Below are 23,307 nucleotides of genomic sequence, written 5' to 3'. Positions count from 1 at the left end.
TGTTAAAAAAGTTTGAAATATCCAATAAATGTCATTCCACTTCATGATTGTGTCCCACTTGTTGTTGATTCTTCACAATAAAATACAGTTTTATATCTTTATGTTTGAAGCCTGAAATGTGGCAAAAGGTCACAAAGTTCAAGGGGGCCGAATACTTTCGCAAGGCACTGTATGTATGTATGTATGCATGTATACATGGGGCGGCAGGTAGCCTAGTGTTTAGAGCGTTGGACTTGTAACCGAAAATATATATATAATGTATGTATGAAGTAGCGGTCAGTGCCGTTTAAGATGAAGACGATTGCTATTTTTTTTCAATAACATTATTTATATTACAGCATATTGGATGACTGTCATTCATATTCCGTTCACCCAGTAAAATGTAACAGCGATAGGTTTAGGCTACTTAAATTGATAATCAAATGTTCCCAACCAAGCCTATGAATGAAGGTTTACAACATAGGTACAAATTTAGCAAGAGATAAATTTGAGGATTAAATTACGTGCAAGTCTTTGCGTGTGGAAGTGCAAGTCTTCACTTGTGGACTTGCACAACGCATCAGCTGTATATGACCAGGCAAAAAAACAACAACATGCAAAACCATATCATAAACGCTACAAACAGCCTGCATCGTTGCCACCATATTAGCTAAAGTAACATCATAGTCAACATAGCTAACGCGTTAGTAAACCTGCTACAATCATGGAGTAACAGTGTACAGTAGGTAAGCAGTTTAGCACTGACACAAAAGCTGACCTTAACTTGGAAGAGTTCCACTGTTGTATTAGATAGTCATAGCGAGCTAGCTAACATAGCATCCCTCTGTTTGAGCAGGGTGTTTGAGTAAGCTAAACTAGCTAGCCACATTTGCTAGCTAAGTAAGGGGGGGAAAAATACACTCTCTCCCTCTCTAGCCCTCCCTTGCTTCTCCTTCATTGTGGAAAACTGTTGTTCAAAACTGACTCTGAGTCAACTACTCAACACATTTTATGCACTGCAGTGCTAGCTAGCTGTAGCTTATGCTTTCAGTACTAGATTCATTCTCTGATCCTTTGACTGGGTGGACAACATGTCAGTTCATGCTGAAAGTTGTCATAATAACTGTGCAAGTCTATCGAAGATGGTGAGAACCATGAGCCTCCTAGGTTTTGTATTAAAGAAAATTTACCCAGAGGAGGACTGAAGCTAACTGTCCTCCAGCTACACCATTGTGCTGCCCTACAGAGTGCTGTTGAGACTACTGTAGCCCTTCATTGAAAACAAGTTTTTTAATCAATTATTTGGTGATGTGATTATATTTAGTAGTTTTATCATAAGAGTCATTTTTTATTTTTTTAAATGAAATTCACCGAGGATGATCCTCCCCTTCCTCTTCTGAGGAGCCTCCACTGGTAGGTAGGTAGGTAGGTAGGTAGGTAGGTAGGTAGGTAGGTAGGTAGGTAGGTAGGTAGGTAGGTAGGTAGGTAGGTAGGTAGGTAGGTAGGTAGGTAGGTAGGTAGGCAGGTAGGTAGGTAGGTATCTATGAAGTCAGAAGTTTACATACATTTATGTTGGAGTCATTAAAACTAGTTTGTTTTTCAACCACTCCACAAATGTTTTGTTAACAAACTATAGTTTTGACCAGTCGGTTAGGACATCGACTTTGTGCATGACATAAGTAATTTTCCCAACAATTGTTTACAGACAGATAATTTCCCTTAAATCACAATTCCAGTGGGTCAGAAGTTTACATACACTAAGTTGACTGTGCATTTAAAGAGCTTGGAAAATTCCAGAAAATTATGTCATGGCTTTAGAAGCTTCTGATAGGCTGACTGATATCATTTGAGTCAATAGGAAGTTTACCTGTGGATGTATTTAAAGGCCTACCTTCAAACTCAGTGCCTCTTTGCCATGACATCATGGGGAAATCAAAAAAAATCAGCCAAGACCTCAGAAAAAAAACTGTAGACCTCCACAAGTCTGGTTCATCCTTGGGGAAAATTTCCAAATGCCTGAAGGTACCACGTTCATCTGTACAAACAATTGTACGCAAGTATAAACACTATGGGACCACGCAGCCATCATACCGCTCAGGAAGGAGACACATTCTGTCTCCTAGAGATTAACATACATTGGTGCGAAAAGTGCAAATCAATCCCAGAACAACAGCAAAGGTCCTTGTGAAGATGCTGGAGGAAACAGGTACAAAAGTATCTATATCCACAGTAAAACGAGATACCCGAAAGGCTGCTCAGCAAGAAAGAAGCCACTGCTCCAAAACCGCCATAAAAAAAGCCAGACTACGGTTTGCAACTGCACATGGGGACAAACATCGTACTTTTTGGAGAAATGTCCTCTGGTCTGATGAAACAAAAATAGAACTGTTTGGCTATAATGACCATCGTTATGTTTGGAGGAAAAGGGGGGATGCTTGCAAGCCGAAGAACACCATCCCAACCTTGAAGCACAGGGGTGGCAGAATCATGATGTGGGGGTGATTTGCTGCAGGAGGGACTGGTGTATCTCCCAAGATAGATGGCGTCATGAGGAACGAAAATTATGGGGATATATTGAAGCAACAACTCAAGACATCAAACAGGAAGTTAAAGCTTGGTCGCAAATGGGTCTTCCAAATGGACAATGACCCCAAGCATACTTCCAAAGTTGTGTCAAAATGGCTTAAGGACATCAAGGTCAAGGTATTGGAGTGGTCATCACAAAGCCCTGACCTCAATCCTATAGAAAATTTCTGGGCAGAACTAAAAAAGCGTGTGTGAGCAAGGAAGCCTACAAACCTGACTCAAACCTGACCAGCTCTGTCAGGAGGAATGGGCCAAAATTCACCCAACTTATTGTGGGAAGCTTGTGGAAGGCTACCCGAAACGTTTGACCCAAGTTCAACAATGTAAAGGCAGTGCTACCAAATACTAATTGAGTGTATGTAAACTTCTGACCCACTGGGAATGTGATGAAAGAAAAAGCTGAAATAAATCATTCTGACATTTCACATTCTTAAAATGAAGTGGTGATCCTAACTGACCTAAAAACAGGGACTTTTTCCTAGGATTAAATGTCAGGAATTGTGAAAAAAAGGAGTTTCAATGTATTTGGCTAAGATGTATGTAAACTTCTGACTTCAACTGCATGCATGCATGCTTGTAAAATTCTTAATAGCATAGCAATGTTTTTGAAACAGCTGAAATGTATCAGTATTTCTTATATTAGAGACTTGTTTTATTGAGTTTTTACCTGAAATTGCAGTAAAAGCCAGTTACTCAAATTGACACCATAGCTTTAAGGGAATTTCAGAACACTAACTTATTTCATTGCAAAAGCAAGCAGGAACGCACACAGCAACTCAGTAAAATCATTTTTTATGGCAATTTGCTTTTATTCAAGTAATGATTTGCATGACATTGATGAAATTAAGCATGGTTTGTTGGTAAGGTAACTTCAATACGCTATGTAGGCCGAAAAGCAATCTAGCTATGGTTCAGCTAACGTTGGCTGACATTAGCAGTCAGCTAAATAACATAGCTAGCAAGTTAGCAGCAGTAGCTAGTAGCAAAGATTTATATAACTAACCTAAGCTAAACGACAAGCTGTGGTCTCCAATGGGAGCAAACAGTGGGCAAAACATGCAAGGAGGTGGGCAGAGCCAAGAACAAGCTAGCGAGATCCTAATGGGGCATTCTAGCATGTATTTGCATATCTCCGTTAGGGAACGCCTACTCTGTGAAGTGTACGTGTGCAATATCTCAAGTCACCCTTACATTCCTTCAAAAGAACGCTTTTTTAAAAAAAAAGTCTACAAAACTTTGTCTAATCTGTTCGTAACAAATTGTAGTTTTGAAAACAGAAAACTGAGATCAATTGTTTCCTTTTTCAAGTACCTTTATTTAAACAGGTTTTTCTCTTTGAGATAACATCTCTTTTCCAAGAGAGACCTGGTCCAATAGCAGCAGGGGGAACAACGTTTCAGACAAAACAACGTACATACACTAACACAACATTAAACAAAACTATAAACACACATACAGTACAACAAAAACATTTTACGTAATCATTAAATACAAATCATTCAAATCCAGACGTAAAATATTTACACAAGAAGCAGTCTAATATCACACAGTCAACTCTAGTCATTTAGTAAGTTCACCATTCTGCGATTCTCACTTTTAAACAATGCACAGTGTTAAACACAATGCTCTTATGTCATTCATTGATGAGAAAATGTGTAGAAAGTCACCCAGAATCCATCTCGCTCCACAGCAGCCTCTGTGAATACAAGGGGTGGCAGACTATGAATATTTGTAAACAACAGCTGGTGCACGATATCTAAGGAAGTCTCAAGGTTTTGCTCGCCTAAGGTAGAGTATTTCATGATAAGCTGTAGACCACCCTTTCGACCTATAGTTTTCATCTGTATTTTTTGTAGCTGTCTTTATAACACCCCAGATCGATGCTGGCAATAAGACCGCACTCAATAAGCTGAATACCGCCATAAGCAAACAGGAAAACGCTCATCCAGAGGTGGCGCTCCTAGTGGCCGGGGACTTTAATGCAGGGAAACTTAAATCAGTTTTACCTCATTTCTATCAGCATGTTAAATGTGCAACCAAAGGGGGGAAAAACAACCTCTAGACCACCTTCACTCCACACACAGAAATGCGTACAAAGCTCTCCCTTGCCCTCCATTTGCCAAATCTGACAATAATTCTATCATACTGATTCCTGCATACAAGCAAAAATGTAAGCAGGAAGCACCAGTGACTCGGTCAATAAAAAAAGTGGTCAGATGAAGCAGATGCTAAACTACAGCACTGTTTTGCTAGCAAACTGGAATATGTTCCGGGATTCTTCCGATGGCATTGAAGAGTGTACCACATCAGTCACTGGCTTCATCAATATGTGCGTCGATGACGTTGTCCCCACAGTAACTGTATGTACATACTAGAGGTCGACCGATTAATTGGAATGGCCGATTTTTGGACACCGATTTGGCCGTTCAAATTTGTTTTTACACCTTTATTTAACTAGGCAAGTCAATTAAGAACACATTCTTATTTTCAATGAAGGCCTAGGAACGGTGGGTTAACTGCCCTGTTCAGGGGCAAAACGACAGATTTTTACCTTGTCAACGCGGGGATTCAATCTTGCAACCTTACGGTTAACTAGTCCAACGCTCTAACCACCTGCCTTACATTGCACTCCACAAGGAGCCTGCCTGTTACGCGACTGCAGTAAGAAGCCAAGGTAAGTTGCTAGCTAGCATTAAACTTAACTTATAAAAAACAATCAATCAATCAATCATAATCACTAGTTAACTACACATGGTTGATGATATTACTAGTTTATCTAGCGTGTCCTGCGTTGCATATAATCGATGTGGTGCGCATTCGCAAAAAAGGACAGTCATTGCTCCAACGTGTACCTAACCATAAACATCAATGCCTTTCTTAAAATCAATACACAAGTATATATTTTTAAACCTGCAGTTTGGGCCGCCTGGCTCGTTGCAAAACTGTGTGAAGACTATTTATTCCTAACAAAGACAGCCAACTTCGCCAAACGGGAGATGATTTAACAAAAGCGCATTTGCGGAAAAAAGCACAATCGTTGCATGACTGTACCTAACCATAAACACCAATGCCTTTCTTAAAATCAATACACAGAAGTATATATTTTTAAACCTGCATATTTAGCTAAAAGAAATCCAGGTTAACAGGCAATATTAACCAGGTGAAATTGTGTCACTTCTCTTGCGTTCATGGCACGCAGAGTCAGGGTAAATGCAACAGTTTGGGCCGCCTGGCTCGTTGCGAAATAATTTGCCAGAATTTTACGTAATTATGACATAACATTGAAGGTTGTGCAAAGTAACAGGAATATTTAGACTTATGGATGCCACCCGTTAGATAAAATATGGAACGGTTCCGTATTTCACTGAAAGAATAAACGTCTTGTTTTCGAGATGATAGTTTCCGGATTCGACCATATTAATGACCTACGGCTCGTATTTCTGTGTGTTATTATGTTATAATTAAGTCTATGATTTGATAGAGCAGTCTGATTGAGCGATGGTAGGCACCAGCAGGCTCGCAAGCATTCATTCAAACAGCACTTTTGTGCATTTTGTCAGCAGCTCTTCGCAATGCTTCAAGCATTGCGCTGTTTATGACTTCAAGCCTATCAACTCCCGAGATTAGGCTGGTGTAACCGATGTGAAATGGCTAGCTAGTTAGCGGGTTGCGCGCTAATAGCGTTTCAAACGTCACTCGCTCTGAGACTTGGAGTAATTGTTCCCCTTGCTCTGCATGGGTAACGTTGCTTCGAGGGTGGCTGTTGTCGATGTGTTCCTGGTTCAAGCCCAGAGGAGAGGGACGGAAGCTATACTGATACACTGGCAATACTAAAGTGCCTATAAGAACATCCAATAGTCAAACGTATATGAAATACAAATCGTATAGAGAGAAATAGTCCTATAATTCCTATAATAACTACGACCTAAAACTTCTTACCTGGGAATATTGAAGACTCATGTTAAAAGGAACCACCAGCTTTCATATGTTCTCATGTTCTGAGCAAGGAACTTAAATGTTAGCTTTCTTACAATGCACATATTGCACTTTTACTTTCTTCTCCAACACTTTATTTTTGCATTATTTACACCAAATTTAACATGTTTATTTATTTATTTGAGGCTAAATAGATTTTATTGATGTATTATATTAAGTTAAAATAAGTGTTCATTCAGTATTGTTGTAATTGTCATTATTACAACAACAACAACAAAAAACAACAACAAAATTGGCCAATTAATCGGTATCAGCTTTTTTTGGTCCTCCAATAATCGGTATCGGCTTTGAAAAATCATAATCAGTCGACCTCTAATACATACCCCAACCAGAAGCCATGGATTACAGGCAACATCAGCACTGAGCTAAAGGGTAGAGCTGCTGTTTTCAAGGAGCGGGACTCTAACCCAGAAGCATATAAGAAATCCCGCTATGCCCTCCAACGTACCATCAAACAGGCAAAGCATCAATACAGGACTAAGGTCGAATCGTACTACACCGGCTCCAACACTCGTCGGGTGTGGCAGGGCTTGCAAACTATTACAGACTACAAAGGGAAGCACAGCAATAACTTATATGCTCGCATCGAGGCAAGTAACACGGAAACATGCATGAGAGCACCAGCTGTTCTGGACGACTGTGTGATCACGCTCTCCGCAGCCAATGTGAGTAAGACCATTAAACACTTCAACATTCTCAAGGCCGCAGGGCAAGACAGATTACCAGGACGTGTACTGACCAACTGGCAAGTGTCTTCACATTTTCAACGTCTCCCTTTCTGAGTCTGTAATATCAACATGTTTCAAGCAGACCACCAAGGCATAGTCCCTGTGCCCAAGAACACTAAGGTAACCTGTCTAAATGACTACCGACCTGTAGCACTCACATCTATAGCCATGAAGTGCTTTGGAAGGCTGGTGATGGCTCACATCAACACCATCATTCCAGAAACCCTAGACCCACTCCAACTTGCGTACCGCCCCAACAGATCCACAGATGATGCAATCTCTATTGCACGACACACTGCTCTTTCCCACCTGGACAAAAGGAACACCTATGTGAGAATGCCATTCATTGACTACAGCTCAGCATTCAACACCATAGTGCCCTCAAAAAATCACTATGCTAAGGACCCTGGGACTAAACACCTCCCTCTGCAACTGGATCCTGGACTTCCTGACGGGCCGCCCCCAGGTGGTAAGGGTAGGTAACAACACATCCGCCACACTGATCCTCAACACGGGGGCCCCTCAGGGATGCGTGCTCAGTCCGCTCCTGTACTCCCTGTTCACTCATGACTGCACGGCCAAGCACAACTCCAACACCATCATTAAGTTTCCCGATGACACAACAGTGGCCTGATCACCGACAATGACGAGACAGCCTATAGGGAGGAGGTCAGAGACCTGACCGTGTGGTTGAAGGACAACAACCTCTCCCTCAACGTGATCAAGACGAAGGAGATGATTATGGACTACAGGAAAAGGAGGACCGAGCACGCCCCCTTTCTCATTGACGGGACTGTAGTGGAGCAGGTTAACAGCTTCAAGTTCCTTGGCGTCCACATCACCAACAAACTAACATGGTCCAAGCACACCAAGACAGTCGTGAAGAGGGCACGACAAAACCTATTCCCCCTCAGGAGACTGAAAAGACTTGGCATGGGTCCTCAGATCCTCAAAAGGTTCTACAGCTGCAACATCGAGAGCATCCTGACTGGTTGCATCACTGCCTGGTATGGCAACTGCTCGGCCTCCGACCGCAAGGCACTACAGAGTGTAGTGCGTGCGGTCCAGTACATCACCGAGGCCAAGCTTCCTGCCATCCAGGACCTCTATACCAGGCTGTGTCAGTGGAAGGCCCTAAAAATGGTCAATGACTCCAGCCACCCTAGTCATAGACTGCTCTCTCTGCTACCGCACGGCAAGAGGTACTGGAGCACCACGTCTAGGTGCAAGAGGCTTTTAAACAACTTCTACCCCCAAGCCATTAGACTCCTGAACATCTAATCAAATGGCTACCCAGACTATTTGCATTTGCATCCCCCCTTCTACGTTGCTGCTACTCTCTGTTATTATCTATGCATAGTCACTTTAATAACTCTACCTACATGTACATATTACCTCAATTAACCAGTGTCCCCGCACATTGACTCTGTCACCGTTACCCCCTGTAAATTGCCTAGCTATTGTTATTTTACTGCTGCTCTTTAAGCATTTCTTACTTTAATTTCTTACTTTTTCTTAAAATTGCATTGTTGTTTAAGGACTTGTAAGTAAGCATTTCACTGTAAGATTGTATTCAGTGCATGTGACAAATCACATTTGCTCCCACTGGGCTTCCTGTCACCACCATTTATACAGCCGGTGAAATATCTGTCTCATTGTTCTATCAGTAGTAGTAGTAGTAGTAGTGGTGGTAGTGGTAGTGGTAGAAGTAGTAGTGTTAGTGGTAGTAGTAGTAGTGGTAGTAGTAGTTGTAGTTGTAGTGGTAGTAGTAGTAGCAGTAGTGGTAGTAGTAGTTGTAGTAGTAGTGGTAGTAGTTGTGGTAGTGGTAGAAGTAGTAGTGTTAGTGGTAGTAGTAGTAGTGGTAGTAGTAGTAGTAGTGGTAGTAGTAGTAGCAGTAGTAGTTGTAGTAGTAGTGGTAGTACTAGTTGTAGTAGTAGTGGTAATAGTAGTAGTAGTAGTGGTAGTAGTGTATGAGGAGGATGCAGACATTTTGTTTAGCTTGCTAGCTAGCTCTGTGTAATATGAGTGACATCGTATGATAACGTTACTGTACTTTTACATTCCTCTGAGAAGGGTAAAAGTACACTTTTGCCATGCTCAAGTTTTTTCATGAAGCAAATGTTAGCAGTAGCTCCACCACTGGCTGTTGTCTTGCAGCTCAAATTCATGAATGTATAGACAACAACAACAAAAATCAACCATTTCAAATGTCTGTCCATGCTTGTTGATGGTTGCATTATTCCAGAGTGTAATATGCTAGATGAAAAGTTGCTTGAGTTGTTTGCCTGTTTACTGGCTAAAGGCTATGATGATATTCATGAAACATTTAACCCGTAGAGCTGGAACAGCAGGTCACTATGTCCCCGATCCCCTCTCTCAGCATGGGACATTCCATTGCTAAGGTAAATAGAAATGTTTATGTACATGTAATGTCATTTGAAATGACATTGTTTCAACGCTCTTCAGTCTGAATAAGCCCCTAGTTGCCCTGCTATCTACGACTACAACAAATCCCCCGTGGCTTCCCTCTCATGTCTTTTGACCTTCATGTCAGATCACAGCTAAAAGAGTTTAATGACTCTCCCATCCAATCAACTGTGTAAACACTGCATGAACAGCCAATCATCACAGCTCACACTGACAAGGCCCAGGCTATTATTGGACTACTTTCATTTACCCAATCAAAGCCCAGCGCTGGCATTACAATGCAAATGACTTGGGCAATCTTCTGCCTTTACTTGATAAGATCATAGTGAGTTATAAAAAGAACATCCCTCTTCCTGATTTCCTGGCACCATGAGTTAGCTTAATGAGTTGCGAAGCGCATATATATATAAAAATGATTAAGTAAATAGTAATTATGGCAGGGAGCATCTTAAGAGAAAAAAAATGCCTAGGTTTTCAATTCCGATCTGTGAGTCTATTAGCGCACGCACACACACACACACACACACACACACACACACACATTATTAGAACCGTGATGAAACATTGAAATTACTGGGATGGCTTAGCTTAACTACATATCACATTCCATTTTTGTCCTGGGGCAAAACTGTAGTTGCGTAACCCTGAAATGATTTATGTTTACGCAAATGAGTCGAAAATACCCTATTTTAGGCTTAGGGGTTAGGTTTCGGGAAAATAGGATTTTGAATGGGAATCAATTGTTTGGTCCCCACATTAAAGCTGTGTGCACACTGTGTGCATGTGCTTATTGGTATGTCTGGTGCTATGGCAGTAATGTGGCCATGATGACATCCCAGGCCTTGCTCTGGACAGTATCTATCTATCTATCCGTCTGTCCGCAGACAGGCAACATATTATCTAGCCCTGATAAGCAGACTAACTGCTGAGTCAGAGGAGGAAGTGGTAAGGATAAGGACAGACAGAAAGAGGAAGGGGTTGCTTTAACATCCTACACTGATAAGCAGACTAACTGCTGAGTCAGAGGAGAGAGGGAGGGAGTGGTAAGGATAAGGACAGACAGAAAGAGGAAGGGGTTGCTTTAACATCCTACACTGATAAGCAGACTAACTGCTGAGTCAGAGGAGAGAGGGAGGGAGTGGTAAGGATAAGGACAGACAGAAAGAGGAAGGGGTTGCTTTATGCTTTAACATCCTACACTGTGCAGTGATGCTCTGTGTGCCTCTTCTATTAGCGGTCCAATGCATCACTAATGCTAGCTGAGCTAAACTTACAGTACCAATCCTTTTTCATTTACCTTCATTTAAATCAGGGAGTCACCATTGAGACCGGTGTCTCTTACGAGGGAGCCTTGCATGTACAATTTCATAAAAATACATCGACAATCAAATACAATATAAAACAAATCAAATACAAGGCAACACATATTGGACAAACATAAATACACCCAAAACCATCAACAAAAAACATTCTTCATGATAAGAACTGCCTGAACTGCCCTAGGGACACTAAAGTATCTATTCAACATGTATTTTGGAGATCATTCCAAACATGTTGTTGAATTCGACATTTTGAACATTGAGATATTAAATAAATGATAGAGAAGAAGAAGCCTTGAATAGGAAGAGTGGAAGAGAATGGCTTTAGTGTCAGAAGTTAAGGGTTCTCTGTAGAAAGCCAGAAGGCTTTGGAATGTGTTTGATGGAGGAGAGGAGAGTGATGTGTTGATATAGGGGAGACAGATGGATATCTGTGGATTAGGTGAAGGAGTGGTTAAGGTCAGGAGATCCCCTGAAGGGAGTAATACGGATTTAGTATCCTGTTACGCTTTTCCTGTAGAACCATAAGATGTAAGGATTGGAGAGAAGGAAGAGTGTCTTAGGTGGGATATGTATATATATATGTATCTGTGATGGGAGAAATATTGGGTTGTTTGAATTACAGCTGTACAGAACCTTTGGGAAGAATTAAACTTGGTTAATTAAAGCTTATCTAGCGTCCTTGAGTTATTTACTCTAGAACCTAACAGGACCGAACCTAAGAACCTAACAGATGGCGTTGTCGGCAGGATTCACCACGATTTGTAGTCAAACCATAGAATCCAGATCAATGGAGCAGAGCTGGCAACGAACAAGGTAGGCTAGTTCCTATATCTAATATTAGTGATGGGTAGGTTCCATATAGGATAGGTCCCTAGTGAGGATATTCCCCTGCGAGATCTGGAAAAATGACTAAAGTCCCAGTTGCAGTGACTTTTTGGTTTAAGACGAGAGTTCTAGAAGATGGTGAGTTAAAAAAAAAAAAAAGAAAAGATAGGATATTCGAACACTGTTTGATTTACGTGTAGTAGCAGTATCAATACGGAGAGAGGTTGGTTTATGCCCTATGGGGAGAGGGCGCGATGAGAGATGAGGTGGGTTATCAATAATAGTGATATTTGAGGAAGCACTGGAAATGGACATAAAGTCCTGTCCGTATTCTCCAGTAATAAATAATAATAATAATAATAATTATTATTATTATTATTATTATTATTATTATTATTATTATTATTATTATTATTATTATTATTATTGGGCCATGCTGGTCATTTATGAACATTTGAACATCTTGGCCATGTTCTGTTATAATCTCCACCCGGCACAGCCAGAAGAGGACTGACCACCCCACATAGCCTGGTTCCTCTCTAGGTTTCTTCCTAGGTTTTGGCCTTTCTAGGGAGTTTTTCCTAGCCACCGTGCTTCTACACCTGCATTGCTTGCTGTTTGGGGTTTTAGGCTGGGTTTCTGTACAGCACTTTGAGATATCAGCTGATGTACGAAGGGCTATATAAATACATTTGATTTGATTTGATTTCGATTTAAATTCGCAGACACTATGGTATCGGTTCTAATACAAAGTATTAAGTGCCGTGACCAATTAATTATAATCCGGGGAAGTGTGTGGTGCTATCTTAGAAAATACTTAATAAAAAGGTGTAGTATTATAGACGGGAGTGAAGAAATCTAAAATACCCTGAACACGGTCGGGAGTGTTTAGGGAATAACAACTATTGATATGGCGACAAACGGACCAGTTTCTCCCTGTAATATAGAGCTACCAGAGTTTAATAAAGCCATGGAAGCACTGACCGAAGCGCACGAGCATTCTACCAATTCGGCTGGAATATGGGAAAAATAAGAACCTAACAAATGTGTAGCAAGAAAAGTGAAGGCTGACTTACTTAACTCTCTGTAGACACCAAAGGAGTCTCCAGAGTTATCAAACCCGTTCACACCTTTGGTTAACTTGTCATTGTAAATCTTAACAGTGAAGTTAGGTAAGTCGGAAGCTTGTGAACAAAAAGAGCGTAATGATGTGATCTACGTAACTTCAAAAGAAGCACAGCCAACCTTTTGGTAAAGAATACAGTGATGAGTAATAAAAACGGTCTCCTGTGATAAAACAAAGGGCGCTATGAAAAACGACATCCGGGGGGGTTTAAAAGTAGAGGCAGCTGTACTTTGATAAATAGTTCCAACCTAATTAAGAACAGGTTGAAAGGTTGACTGCACAATCTGCTTCCTGACGACTTAAGAGACAATATCTGTCTGCAAAAATAGCCCACTTTAAATCTTAGTTTAACAAGCTCATTCGTATGTTTTATAAACTATAAATCATTATAGAACATCCGATGAGTGAGGATGTAATCCATCTAAGTGAGAAAATCTTACTCGCAAACAAATCCTAAACTGAACCACCACAATAAAGTGTGCCAGCTATTCTCATATTCCCCATTCACCCCCTGACTGAATTAAGTGTAATGACTATGCCTTGTTGAAGCTGCCCCAAACACAGTAGGCCAGGTGGTTTGAGCCTATGTGATACTGGTCTCCTATTGGCCAGATGTTGCTGTCCAAGCCACCCTTCTGCCTGACTGGCCAATGAGCATGCTGAGGCACTCAGTGACATGGAGACATCAGTCAATAGGCACGCTTCAGGCACAGAGTTATGGAGATGGCAGCAAGGCCACATCTGGAGGACTGGACGTCCACAGAGAATCACACCATCAAAAGAGAGAGAGCGCGTGTGGACGGACAGAGAGAGCCAGAGGGGGGGGGGGGGGAGAGGGTAAGAGAGAGCGTGTGTGGACGGACAGAGAGAGCCAGAGGGGGAGAGAGAGAGAGAGGGAGAGAGAGGGAGAGAGAAAGAGAAAGAGAGGAGGGTAAGAGAGAGCGTGTGTGGACGGGGACAGAGAGAGCCAGAGGGGGAGAGAGAGAGAGAGAGGGAGAGATAGGGAGAGAGAGAAAGAAAGAGAGAGAGAGAGAGAGAGGAGGGTAAGAGAGTGTGTTGACGGACAGAGAGAGCCAGAGGGGGGAGAGAGAGAGAGAGAGAGAGAGAGAGAGAGAGAGAGAGAGAGAGAGAGAGAGAGGAGGGTAAGAGAAAGAGATGGAGAGGGAAAGAGAAAGAGAAAGAGAAAGGAGGGTAAGAGAGAGCGTCATACCATCCATGTCGGGGTCACTGTTCGGTTTACCCTCAGAGTTCAGCCATGCATCAGTAAAACTGACACAGCTGTGGACAACTGTGTGAATGGGCAGAGAGACCAAAGCACCCAGCAGCCATCATCAGATGTGAGTTATCCACAAGGGTCCAGGCAAACACACATTCACACATGGAGTTATGGACACAAACATCACAAAATGAAAGTCAGTTTGGCAGGAAAACCAGGGTCCAAACCTTCTCGGTATGTGGCACTAGCAACAGCTTCTGAATATTGGCTCACTTATCCACAAGGGTCCAGATAAACACAAACTCACACGTGGATATCACAGCCACTAAGAATACACCGTAAAGCTAAACCTGTACAGTATGTGGTCTGACTCACTTGCAACAGTAAAGAGCTACTGTAGGTATATCCATGAAAGGTTTAGAGTAGGCCTCTATCATCAGACTCACTGTTTGTGGGTAAGCCCGTAGGGGTGTGCCGAGTAGTCGGAGAAAACAAGCATCTTAAAAGATATAGGCAATTTTCCTATGATCAAAGTATTTTTTTATTTAAAAAAAAATCTGGGTGGCAGCGCGCAACTTTCAGTCAAGTGCACGGTGCTACGTGGTCTAAAATAACTCAACTGGCTAGTTATCCTGTCTGTAAACAGAAAGGCGGGGCTGTACGTTGATCCTGCTGCACTGATTCATTAGAGTGAAGCTTGTATTTCTCTGTCCACACGCTTCACTTGCATGTTGTTTTCGGTCTGAACTTTTAGATCGCTGCTGCCTCCTGTTTGCCTACTACTATGATAAATCAAATGGTGAGGATGTTTGCCAGCTAGCAAGCATAATATCTAACAAGCAGGCCGAGAGTAGGGAGAAAATATGAACCGCCCATGCACATTCTGACTGAGTAACAGCAAACTTTTCTGCCCGGCCTGCTGCAAGTTGAGGGACACACACACACACTGTTGGGGATTAATCAGAATAGTTGGGTAACATAGATAAGATGTTTTATTTTCATTATATGCTTGTGAGTTACTTCTCATTTAGAATGTATCTTGTTATACTATAGTGGTGGCCATTTGCAGTTATCCTTTCTCTGTCCTGGGTTCAGTTACTTGGGCCGCAGAGAGGGGAGAAGTCAAGCTTGTCTTCATATGTAAACATATCTTTTAAACCATGTGAAGGGATGATTGAGGGGGAACCAATAATGTCTTGGCTCCACAATGTCTGTGTGCCAGTCACTGTGATCTTGTCCAGGAGGGTGTATTTGATATATGCTAGTTTTTGGTCCTGAATGGTACCAAGAGCGAGATAAGAACATAGTTTAGGAGACAAAGCTGAACGATAATTTACAGCCAATGCTGTCTGGCTATGTGTGTCTTTGCTATAAAGGATCTCAGTTGCAATGTGTAAGCACTCTCAGAGAATTCATTTATAGACACTGAATTAATCTGAGAGTCACAGGGTTGTGATGGAGCTCATTTAATTAAAGATGGACTTTATGATAACTCTGACTTGTGTGTGGTTTGCTCTCATGATTTGGTAATACAGGAAATTTCCACTACAACACACACACACACACACACGAGCCTTTTTGGTCTATAAACCTGCAGGGAGATTAGGTATTTTGCCAACATCTACTTAGGCATATAAAAACTATTTTGTTTTTCACAATCACGAGTATCATCTGATCCAACTATCAACTGCCAATTTACGGATACGATTACAAGTATGGCCAGATTGGCACACCCCTATCCTACTGGTAGCAACAGTACAGCTACACAAGGCCTACACAGTAAAGGTAAACCGCCATATTGTCTGACTCACTGTTGTTTGTGGGTGAGCTCCTCCTCCTTGCTGACCAGGTCCTGCTTGAGGTTGGCCAGCATCTCCACCGAAACATCCACCTGGCGGGAGAGCTCCGATGCCTTGTCCTCCAGGTCCTGTTTCTCCTGGCCCAGCCGCTCGCTCTCGTGCTTGGCCCGCTCCAGCTCGCCGCTCTTCCTCTCCAGCTCTGTCTGCAGCCGGCCCACACGTGCAGCTATCTTCTGCTCCACCTGCAATGGAGGAGGGATTTTGGTTCCAGTCCAGTGGTGGTGATGGGAAATACTTTTTATTTGAGTTTGTTGGTACATACAGTGCCTTGCGAAAGTATTCGGCCCCCTTGAACTTTGCGACCTTTTGCCACATTTCAGGCTTCAAACATAAAGATATAAAACTGTATTTTTTGTGAAGAATCAACAACAAGTGGGACACAATCATGAAGTGGAACGACATTTATTGGATATTTCAAACTTCTTTAACAAATCAAAAACTGAAAAATTGGGCGTGCAAAATTATTCAGCCCCCTTAAGTTAATACTTTGTAGCGCCACCTTTTGCTGCGATTACAGCTGTAAGTCGCTTGGGGTATGTCTCTATCAGTTTTGCACATCGAGAGACTGACATTTTTTCCCATTCCTCCTTGCAAAACAGCTCGAGCTCAGTGAGGTTGGATGGAGAGCATTTGTGAACAGCAGTTTTCAGTTCTTTCCACAGATTCTCGATTGGATTCAGGTCTGGACTTTGACTTGGCCATTCTAACACCTGGATATGTTTATTTTTGAACCATTCCATTGTAGATTTTGCTTTATGTTTTGGATCATTGTCTTGTTGGAAGACAAATCTCCGTCCCAGTCTCAGGTCTTTTGCAGACTCCATCAGGTTTTCTTCCAGAATGGTCCTGTATTTGACGCCATCCATCTTCCCATCAATTTTAACCATCTTCCCTGTCCCTGCTGAAGAAAAGCAGGCCCAAACCATGATGCTGCCACCACCATGTTTGACAGTGGGGATGGTGTGTTCAGTTGTGTTGCTTTTACGCCAAACATAACGTTTTGCATTGTTGCCAAAAAGTTCAATTTTGGTTTCATCTGACCAGAGCACCTTCTTCCACATGTTTGGTGTGTCTCCCAGGTGGCTTGTGGCAAACTTTAAACAACACTTTTTATGGATATCTTTAAGAAATGGCTTTCTTCTTGCCACTCTTCCATAAAGGCCAAATTTGTGCAATATACGACTGATTGTTGTCCTATGGACAGAGTCTCCCACCTCAGCTGTAGATCTCTGCAGTTCATCCAGAGTGATCATGGGCCTCTTGGCTGCATCTCTGATCAGTCTTCTCCTTGTATGAGCTGAAAGTTTAGAGGGACGGCCAGGTCTTGGTAGATTTCAGTGGTCTGATACTCCTTCCATTTCAATATTATCGCTTGCACAGTGCTCCTTGGGATGTTTAAAGCTTGGGAAATCTTTTTGTATCCAAATCCGGCTTTAAACTTCTTCACAACAGTATCTAAGACCTGCCTGGTGTGTTCCTTGTTCTTCATGATGCTCTCTGCGCTTTTAACGGACCTCTGAGACTATCACAGTGCAGGTGCATTTATACGGAGACTTGATTACACACAGGTGGATTGTATTTATCATCATTAGTCATTTAGGTCAACATTGGATCATTCAGAGATCCTCACTGAACTTCTGGAGAGAGTTTGCTTCATTGAAAGTAAAGGGGCTGAATAATTTTGCACGCCCAATTATTCAGTTTTTGATTTGTTAAAAAAGTTTGAAATATCCAATAAATGTCGTTCCACTTCATGATTGTGTCCCACTTGTTGTTGATTCTTCACAAAAAAATACAGTTTTATATCTTTATGTTTGAAGCCTGAAATGTGGCAAAAGGTCGCAAAGTTCAAGGGGGCCGAATACTTTCGCAAGGCACTGTATGTAAAATACAGAAGAAAAAAATATTCTGAAAAAAGGGGAGAAAATACCAATAAATATATATATATATATTTTTACTTTTCTCTTCCAAAGAAGGGTAGTGATGGGAAGAAATTAAATGTTAATTAAATGTTTCCCAAACCTCTTCTTGAGTATTCTCATATTAGTATTCCACATATTAGCATTCTAGAACAAGCCTGATTCAATTAATGAGCTTAGTGGGCTTGGTGATAAATTCACCAAATGAATTAGGTGTGGTAGTACTGGTATATATTATACATTGAATAAGTGGAATTAGCTCGGGGTACTCAAGGAGAGGTTAGGGCAAAACTGAAATAAATAAACGTAGATGATTACCATTACCTCCTCTGAGAGTTTCTCCAGCCTCTCGTCCAGCTCCAGACGCTCAAAGGCCCTTGCCTTCAGCCTGGCCAGACCCTCCTCATAGGCCGCCTCCACTGCGCTCGCCGCCACATTCGCCGCCACCGCCACGGCCGTGCTTTGGTTGCTGTGGGAACCGTGATGGTCACCGGCTGCACTCATGGCTTTCTTCACAAAGATCTCCCCCAGGGGGAACTCTACATTGGGGATGTAGAGAGCCGCGGCGTTGGACGTTGTGGACAAACCGCCGAGGTCGTCGGGACAGGGAAGCTCGCGGCACGGGAAGCGACGCTCCTTGAAGTCCCTGAAGGCGGAAGACCGGAGTTGAAGTCCGTCGAAGGGGTCGTTGTTGTTGCTGCGGTTGCCGCCGGGGGCAGAAGGAGCGAGGAGAAGGTCTCCGTCGGCCACCAGGGGGAGTAGTGCAGCGGCGTCACACACGCTGTTGGACTTGGAGAGCACGTAGAGCGTCTCGTAGGTATGGCTGTACTCCAGGTGGGCGCGGAGGGAGGACAGCGACCGGAAGCGTTTGTGCTCCCCGCAACGAGGACAGCGGTAGGGCAGGTCCAAAGAAGCCATTCCGCGAAAGGCCGGCGGGGGGCCCCTCACGCGGCACAGCGGCGCAGACACGCCGCGGGCGTACTACTCACCGAGTACTGGGCGGGTCCTCTCATGGTACAAAAATGGTGGTGGTGAGAGTTAGATGAGGGCGAGAAGGAAGAGGGATGTCTGAGGGAGGCGAGAATTAGACCAAAGGCCATTCACGCCATCACACATAGTGACAGTCTGACACACACAAACACAAACCCGCAGATTCAGAATCTTCTTAGGTTGTAGATTTGTTCCTCGTCACCGTTACTTCTGCCTCACCATGAACCTTAGGCCCTGAAAGAAACAGCGAAAGAGAGTTTAGGACATTATTTGCATTTCTTACAGGTGAAGTTGGAAGTTTACATACACTTAGGTTGGAGTCATTAAAACAAGTTTTTCAAACCACTCCACAAATTTCTTGTTAACAAACCATAGTTTTGACAAGTCAGAAATGGAACAGCAGATCCCAGACGTGCTCAATGGGATTGAGATCCGGGCTCTTTGCTGGCCATGGCAGAACACTGACATTCCTGTCTTGCAGGAAATCACACACAGAACGAGCAGTATGGCTGGTGGCATTGTCATGCTGGAGGGTCATGATGCTGGCCTTCTAGGCAGAGTTCCCCTGTCCAGTGTCTGTGTTCTTTTGCCCATCTTAATCTTTTCTTTTTATTGGCCAGTCTGAGATATGGCTTTTTCTTTGCAACTCTGCCTAGAAGGCCAGCATCCCGGAGTCGCCTCTTCACTGTTGACGTTGAGACTGGTGTTTTACGGGTACTATTTAATGAAGCTACCAGTTGAGGACTACCAGTGAGGCGTCTGTTTCTCAAACTAAACACTCAAATGTACTTGTCCTCTTGCTCCATTGTGCACCGGGGCCTCCCACTCTTTCTATTCTGATTAGAGACAGTTTGCGCTGTTCTGTGTAGGGAGTAGTTCACAGCGTTGTACGAGATCTTGAGTTTCTTGGCAATTTCTTGCATGGAATAGCCTTGATCTCTCAGAACAAGAATAGACTGACGAGTTTCAGAAGTGCTTTGCTTCTAGCCATTTTGAGCCTGTAATCGAACCCACAAATGCTGATGCTCCAGATACTTAACTAGTCTAAAGATGGCCAGTTTTATTGCTTCTTTAAATCATAACAGTTTTCAGCTGTGCTAACATAATTGCAAAAGGGTTTTCTGATGATCAATTAGCCTTTTAAAATGATCAACTTGGATTAGCTAACACAACATGCCATTGGAACACAAGAGTGATGGTTGCTGATAATGGGCCTCTGTTCCCCGATGTAGATATTCCATTAAAAATCTGCCGTTTCCAGCTACAAGTCATTTACAACATTAACAATGTCTACACTGTATTTCTGATCAATTTGATGTTATTTTAATGGACACATTTTTTTTGCTTTTCTTTCAAAAACAAGGACATTTCTAAGTGACCCCAAACTTTTGAACGGTAGTGTATGTTTTTTCAACAACAGGTTATGGTCAATAATATCAAAGGCTGCACTGAAATCTAATAGTACAGCTCCCACAATCCTCTTATTAGCGATTTATTTCAACCAATCATGTCATTTGTGTCAGTGCAGTACATGTTGACTGCCCTTCTCTATAAGCATGCTGAACATCTGTTATTAATTTGTTTACAGAGAAATAGCATTGTATTTGGTCAAACACATTTTTTCCCAACAGTTTGCTAAGAGCTGGCAGCAAGTTTATAGGTCTGCTGTTAGAACCAGTAAAGGCCGCTTTAACACTCTTGGGTAGCAGAATTACTTTGGCTTCCCTCCAGGCCTGAGGACAAAGACTTTCCTCCAGGCTCAGATTAAAGATATGACAGATAGGAGTGGCTATAGAGTCAGCCACCATCCTCAGTAGCTTTCCATCTAAGTGGTCAATGCCAGGAGGTTTGTCATTATTGATCGTTAACAATAATTTCCCCACATCTCCCACACTAACTTCACAAAATCCAAACTTGTACTGCTTTCCTTTCATTATTTGTTTTTTTTTGTGCCTGAATACAATTTCTCACTGTTCGTTGTTGGCATTTCCTGCCTAAGTTTGCCCACTTTGCCAATGAAGTAATCATTAAAATAATTGGCAACATCAAATGGTTTTGTAAAGAATATGCCATCTGATTCGATGAAAGATAGTTGATTTCATCTTTCTGCCCATAATTGAGAAGGTTTTGAGAAAAGTATTTCTGTCAACACACAAGACAGTCATCGCATCGACCGCTAGTGATGGGCATTACGAGTCTTTTCTGTGAGCAGGATCATTTGGCTCTCAAACGGCTCTTGGTTCAGTAATGCTTAGAAAGTGAACTAAAACCATGAAAAAAATGGTCAATCTCTAATTTAAAGCCTAAAACAATGAGGCTCTCTTCTCACTAGATGGTAATTCCTCAGTGCAGAAACAATCTTCGGATAATATTTGTATAGTTTATCTGCAGATGAGATGTCTGGAGCTCAAACAACAATAGTAAAAGTACGCAAATCAGAGAGTCAAATGAACATCTTTCACATATGGGATTTGACATTCGCCAAAAAGAGCCGTTCAAAAAGAGCAGTTTGTGAACAAACGACTCATCACTACTGGCTACACACGGAGTGATAGACAAACGCCCGCACCACACAGACAAAAATGGGCAATATTGCTGGAAATTCATTGGCAGATAGTGTTAGGTTTGGCTTTTTAAGCCAATAGTGGCTAACCTGGGGTGGGATAATGTCAAATGTTGCGTTGACTAGATAGGTGGGAGCTTGCAGTGTCTGATACTTGTGAGATCTGTTTATGACAGTTTAAGATGGAACACGTGAAAATTGCATGTACTTTGGGAAATCTTTAGCGAGCTACTCATAGGTGGGCTACGAGCTACTGGTAGCTTGCGATCGACCTGTTGGAGACCCCTGATCTACTGAATCATTGTGGTAAAATCAATTTGAGTTATGTATAGTTGAGATGTAGCTAAAGCGGTGGTCACCAACCTTTGAGTCAAGATCGCTTTGAGTAGAAATGCAAGCTGAGATCTACAGCACAGATTATTTTATTTTTTCACAGGACAAAAACGTAAGCCTATGCAACATTAACCAACTAAAAACCGCTTTGTGCAGTCGGCTATAGGCCCAGTACATTATCACTGCATATTGGCTATGTTTGAATTGCCCTAGCATTGTTGTTCTTCTCTTTCCATTTTAATTGTAGGGATTGGACACTGGTAATAGCATCGGTTGGTCAGTCTGAGGGCAGGGAGGGGAGTAGCGGTGAGGCTGCATCTCACCCTTCCTCCTCTCTCCCTCCCTCCGCTGAGAAAAAGGGGACACGGTCTTCCAGCTGACGGCGGAACTCAAGTCGCACTGCATTATTTCTGCTTCCTGCACCAATTCATGTTGTTACTCCAATGACCAGAGAAAGTGAAATACTCCTCAATATAAAAAAAGACAAGCCTATAATAATAATAATAATAACAACAATAATAATAATGCAAGCTTATCAGCACCCTGCTCATTCATTGCAGCTGGTTGTAGTGTGAGTGGAATTAGGGAAAATGTGCATTTTATGGTTTTATAAATGTGTTGACAGTGCTGAATAACAACTTCAACATGAACTTACTCAAACAGCAGCTCTTCGCTGTATTCCTCAAGTCTCTCCCGTCATGGTTTTAAAAGTTTTGTAATCTCAAAGTATCCATTTTACTTTGCGTTCAAGGCTTCTTTTTACAGTCTATGGCTCAAGGAAACTGCAGATTCGGTGATCTGAGCTATCCGATTGGCCAGCTGTAGGCCTATAGGTGCACTCGATTTGCTCTCTGGTCATGCCGGGTAGGCGGAGTTCTACCTTCAGACACATGAAATGGTTCAAAATGGGAACACTTTGCCGTCCTGGCGCCAGGGCTGCGGAATCAACTGCATCCACTGCAAAAACATGAAACAATTTTTTTTTAAAATAGGAATGCGAGGCTTTGTTTTTGTTTTTTTTACATAAATGTTTGGTAATCGACTAAGAATGCCTTAGAGATTGACCAGCCGACCATTCACAGGTTTCCTAAGTAACACATCTACATCTCAGCCCTCAAAGGGTGCTTGTTTGAGTATGATGTTTGCTGATGCAGTGTGCTGCAGAGTCAATGCTGGAAACAAGAACAGGCAGCACAGCTTTGTGTCCCAAATGGCACCCTATAGGTCCTGGTCAAAAGTAGTGCACTATAGAGCGAATAGGGTGCCATTTAGGACAAACATAGTTTTAGAGGGGACAACTGACAGGCTGAGCTCATTTTTAGAAACATCTGACATTTCAGTGACAAGGTCGAGACACTGCCGAGGATGTAAATTGCTGCTGAAAGCCCTTCTCTTCCCCTTCAATGCATTGTCTTATCAGTTGAATTATTACCATTTG

The 23,307-nt window shown here is 42.3% G+C and overlaps 1 protein-coding gene across 3 annotated transcripts in view; it reads right to left on the bottom strand.

The window, feature by feature from the left end:
* Positions 1–23,307, bottom strand: part of LOC110498678 (F-box only protein 41-like) — a 113,795-nt gene that overhangs the window by 66,404 nt on the left and 24,084 nt on the right. For all 3 annotated transcript variants that reach the window (XM_036954436.1, XM_036954437.1, XM_036954438.1), the window contains exons 2-3: positions 18,308–19,207; positions 16,017–16,246 (exon numbers count right to left, since the gene is read on the bottom strand). In XM_036954436.1, coding sequence (XP_036810331.1) covers positions 16,017–16,246; positions 18,308–18,901 — 824 coding nt within the window. In that variant the 5' untranslated portion in view covers positions 18,902–19,207. The remainder of the gene's footprint in view (positions 1–16,016; positions 16,247–18,307; positions 19,208–23,307) is intronic.

Source organism: Oncorhynchus mykiss, chromosome 19, assembly GCF_013265735.2.
Source record: "Oncorhynchus mykiss isolate Arlee chromosome 19, USDA_OmykA_1.1, whole genome shotgun sequence".
In the NCBI taxonomy this organism is placed as follows: Eukaryota; Metazoa; Chordata; class Actinopteri; order Salmoniformes; family Salmonidae; genus Oncorhynchus; species Oncorhynchus mykiss.
Note: the sequence above shows the minus strand (reverse complement) of the source record. Positions and strands in the feature narration are given on the sequence as shown.